The following is a 4484-nucleotide window of genomic DNA, read 5'->3' as shown; positions in this document are numbered from 1 at the left end:
AGACAGACAGGCAGGCAGACAGACAGACAGACAGACAGACAGACAGACAGACAGACAGGCAGGCAGACAGACAGACAGGCAGGCAGACAGACAGACTGACAGACAGGCAGGCAGGTGGACAGGCAGGCAGGCAGGCAGACAGGCAGGCAGGCAGGCAGACAGACAGACAGACAGACAGACAGACAGACAGGCAGGCAGACAGACAGGCAGGCAGGTGGACAGGCAGGCAGGCAGGCAGACAGGCAGGCAGGCAGACAGACAGACAGACAGACAGACAGACAGACAGGCAGGCAGGCAGGCAGACAGACAGGCAGACAGAGAGAGAGAGAGAGAGAGAGAGAGAGTCCCCCTGACGCTGAATTCACCTTCTCCCTGTGAAGGGTTAATGAGCGCCGTTGTCAAGTGAGCCACAACATACAACTTCATTTTCCGGTAAGGACTTTCAAAATAAAGTACAACAAACATGTCGAGAATGGCTGCAGCCTGTTGTAATATTAATTATTTACATACAACAAATATGTAAAGGCAATGATACAGTTAGCATGTAGCATACGTCAAAACTTCTTTTTTTTGTTTGACGAAACATTTATTATCTTCATTTATTATTTCTAAGGCAGTTTGTTGGGGAACAGACAGCTTTGGGGGAGTGATTATTAGTTTTTTCCTACACAACATATTCATTTTACAGTGAACTGATTTCAGAAAGAAAATGATGAAGAAGATTAAATCATTCCCAACAAACGTACTTTATTTTGGCTGCATGGACTCTGAACTTTCTTTTGCTACTGGTTACCCCGAATGGTGATTCACTCTGTCCACATTGGAAACACTACAGGAAAAGGTGTGAACATGGGGAAAGACAGAGATGTCTGAGTTAGTTCTGCTGTTGGGAAACAGAGAGGAAAGGAGAAAGAACAACAAAGGCAGGGCAAAAAGAAATCCTCAATAGACTAGACTTAAACTTCTCTTTACTGATCCTTTTTGGGACGACTCCCGCGAGGACATTGAAATAACGATAAACATGACAACTAATTACCGACAACAATAAAAGAGTAACATTTGAAGATGCATTAAATGAGGATACCTGAGACATTCCAGGAGGAATTATATGTTTGTGGATTTTCAACACCAATTGATTAATTATCCCTTTTTGTCCCTTGTTTTTAAATACACACAGCCTACACAAGGTTATACAGTACAACAAGTATTGGGTTACCATACAAATATTGTGATATGTTGTTCATTGCAACATTATTAACAATGTAGGCCTGCAACACAAGACTATAGTGTTACTGTACACTTAAATACAACTACACAAGTCAGTGATGTATCTGTGAGCCAGGGTCCGGGGTCACATGTGTAGACTACATAGACTGTTAATACTAATAGTGTGCAGTCTAGGGTAGACTACATGAAGCGCTGTCTGACGTATCAGCAGGCTACAGCAGGTAGAACTGAGTCCAGCTCCAGCGGCTCTCTCTGATGACTGACACTGATGAGGACGACCTGGGGTGGTGGTCTGGGCTCTGGCCCTCTGGCTCGTCTGTCCCTGCATCACCACGCCACCTGCTGGTCTGCCAACAACCCATCAGCCGCCTGGTCACTGCCAATCAAGTGCCAGTGACTCAGGTGTTAACAGTACAACAGGTTGACCAGTAGAATATGTTAAAGGGAGAGAATAAAAAACGAAAAGCATGCAAAACAATTAACCAAATCATAAATCTGTTTGTCCGTCCTTTAAATCCTTTATTGGGAACAATCCCTTGAGATGGACTCGGTTTCAAAGGGGTCGTCGTCAGTATATACAGTAAGTACAATAGAGACATATTAAGAACATATTTCTTAACAAAGACACAAAACAAATACTAATAGCAACACTCAAGCACACACACACACACACACACACACACTTGTGCATAATGTGAGTAATCTTGCAGACAGTACTCATAGAGAAGGCTTATAGGCTTCCATACATGTCAGTGGTATGAACCAGTACAGGGAGGACGTGTTCCTAAACCAGGTTCACAGAGCATTTTGAACATGTACTCTATAGAGATGATGTCATGAGTTATGTTGTCCCACAGAAAAATCACAAAGCCTGGAAAACCTATCTCAAGAGTCCCAGAATCCTTTTCTCCAGTGGTTTGAGAATCTGGACACACTAAGTGTTGAGCAGATGTGGTCCTCTGCATCACCTACATTTAAGGATTGACTTAATCTCCCAGGAGTAGTACGCCTACTCTGAACAGGATGTTTTGAGCCATATTTCTTCTTTTTTTCTCGCTCTCTCTCACCTGTCTTCCTATGGTTTGTCTCTATGGTTGGTGTCTCTCATTGTGTCATTTTTTTGTCTGTGTTTTTTTTCTTCTAATCACAGAAATGTGCAACAAAATCAAGCGTTCTCTTCAGGGCCCGTTAAGAGTCCAGGGCAATGCAAGAACCATCTCTAGTCAGTGTCCCCCCTGGTGTTGGTCTCCGCAGTCTCTGCAGTGTGGACTCATTATGTTCCAGGCTCATTAGAGTGAGAGCTTCGTCGCCTACATAGTACTGAGCCTGAGCCAGATCCACGGCTTTCAAACGACCCGTGACATTGCGAGTCTTGAATGTTCCTTTTTAAACAACAACCACAACATCAAGGTTGGGCTTCAAAATAAAATGGTAAAAATAAAGGTGTGATAATAGTCCAAGTGAAAATGACTTAAAGTTACGAACTGATATAGCCTACCATTGGTTCCGGTTAGCAGCATCCTTTCTTTACATTCATCAAAACACACTGTGACATGACTTTGGCAAAACAATATTTTAATAATATTCTTTAACTTATACAAAAAAAATAGAATATTTCATCAACAACTAGATCCCCTATACGAAGTTTTCACACAGTCAGGGTTTGGGGCTTGTTGTATGGTACCGTATACATTCACACCATGTACTTCTCATTATCACCATAGACTGTATCATTGCCACTCCAATGTTTTAGTCTGCATCTAGTTGTTTATCTTTTAGAGATCATCTTTTATTTTGAAAATAAAAACCGGAAAGCCGTGTGTAGAAGCTAGCTGGCGATATTCTGCATTGTTGATCTCTGTGTGTGTGTTCTAATAAACTGTACTTACAGGAATATGTATCTGTAAGAAGTGACTGTGTTACAAGAGACTGTTTCGGGAAGCGGTGCAGTTCCAAACAGTCTCATGGACAGAAAAAGGACAGCTGCTTGTCCTTCCTGTGTCACAATGCGCTAGCAAGAGTCCCGGTGTTCCTCCTCAGAGACCTTCTGCTCCACGACACGTCCAGATGTAAGCACTGTCCGCGCGAGGGACTCTCTCTGTGTGTGTGTGTGTGTGTGTGTGTGTGTGTGTGTGTGTGTGTGTGTGTGAGAGAGATAGAAAAAGGGGGCAGCAACGTTCCATGTCCAGTGAGCTACATGTAGCTGCTGCTCCTAAGTCACTTCTGACAGTATTCATTAGATTACTAGGAATGGAGCACATTGCGTTAGCAGAGTTGTCACACACTAATATTGCAATACTTTGTGTGTGTGTGTGTGTGTGTGTGTGTGTGTGTGTGTGTTTGTGTCCTTTAGATGATGATGCCAGCCCGGCCCCAGCAGAACAGTGACAGTGAATCCAATGACAGTGAATCCAATTACAGTGAATCCAAGGTCTGTGTGTGTGTGTGTGTGTGTGTGTGTGTGTGTGTGTGTGTGTGTGTGTGTGTGTGTGTGTGTGTGTGTGTGTGTGAGAGAGAGAAAGAGAGACAGTGAGGCCGAGGCAGGACAGTGTGAAACTACTACTGTAAAGTATTGTTCATAATAATGTTCATGGAATGTTTCATTTCCACAGGACGCTGACCTCTATCATCTCCACTGGTCAGATTATCAAGGACTTTATCACAATACCAGAATCTCAGAAGACAGTCAGAGTGTGTACATGGCAATGTCTCTCTACATTTATTTGAGTTATTTGTAGTGAGCAGCACCTACGATAAAAGGTTTTCTTGTAAACAAACAGTTAAGTTTACATTCACAGTTTCCCATGAACACGCATGTGGCACAACAGTGGCAAGAAAAACTTTAATCAAGACAAAAGAATTACGACTAGAACCCTGTGGAGAAAGTAAAAAGAAGACTTTAAACCAACGTGTTGATCTGGCAGGTGTGGTCCTTAAGGAATGCTGAGGATGTGTTGCGGGGCCTCAACAAGCAGCGGAAGCGAGGCCACTTCTGTGATGTGGTGCTGGTGGCTGACAAGCAGCGGGTCCCTGCTCACCGGGCCCTGCTGGCCCTCTCCAGCCCATACTTCAACGCCATGTTCACATTGGGCATGAGGGAGCAACACCAGGAGGAGGTACGGAGTATATACTGTATAACATATATTATATATAAATGTTTCTACACTTAAGAATCAGACGTCAGAAGCAGAGTATGAGGGCCCTGACAGTACCTAGGTAAGGACTACTAGCCAGTCAGGAGCAGAGTATGAGGGCCC

At 43.6% G+C, this 4484-nt stretch overlaps 2 protein-coding genes across 2 annotated transcripts in view; both read left to right on the top strand.

The window, feature by feature from the left end:
* The window catches only part of gan (gigaxonin), a 322832-nt gene that overhangs the window by 143111 nt on the left and 175237 nt on the right, over positions 1-4484 (top strand). The gene's annotated exons all lie outside the window — the stretch shown is intronic.
* The window catches only part of klhl36 (kelch-like family member 36), a 7738-nt gene continuing 6834 nt past the window's right edge, over positions 3581-4484 (top strand). Inside the window, exons 1-2 of the mRNA XM_034878668.1 lie at positions 3581-3658; positions 4152-4343. Coding sequence (XP_034734559.1) covers positions 3581-3658; positions 4152-4343 — 270 coding nt within the window. The remainder of the gene's footprint in view (positions 3659-4151; positions 4344-4484) is intronic.

Source organism: Etheostoma cragini, chromosome 8, assembly GCF_013103735.1.
Source record: "Etheostoma cragini isolate CJK2018 chromosome 8, CSU_Ecrag_1.0, whole genome shotgun sequence".
In the NCBI taxonomy this organism is placed as follows: domain Eukaryota; kingdom Metazoa; phylum Chordata; class Actinopteri; order Perciformes; family Percidae; genus Etheostoma; species Etheostoma cragini.
Note: the sequence above shows the minus strand (reverse complement) of the source record. Positions and strands in the feature narration are given on the sequence as shown.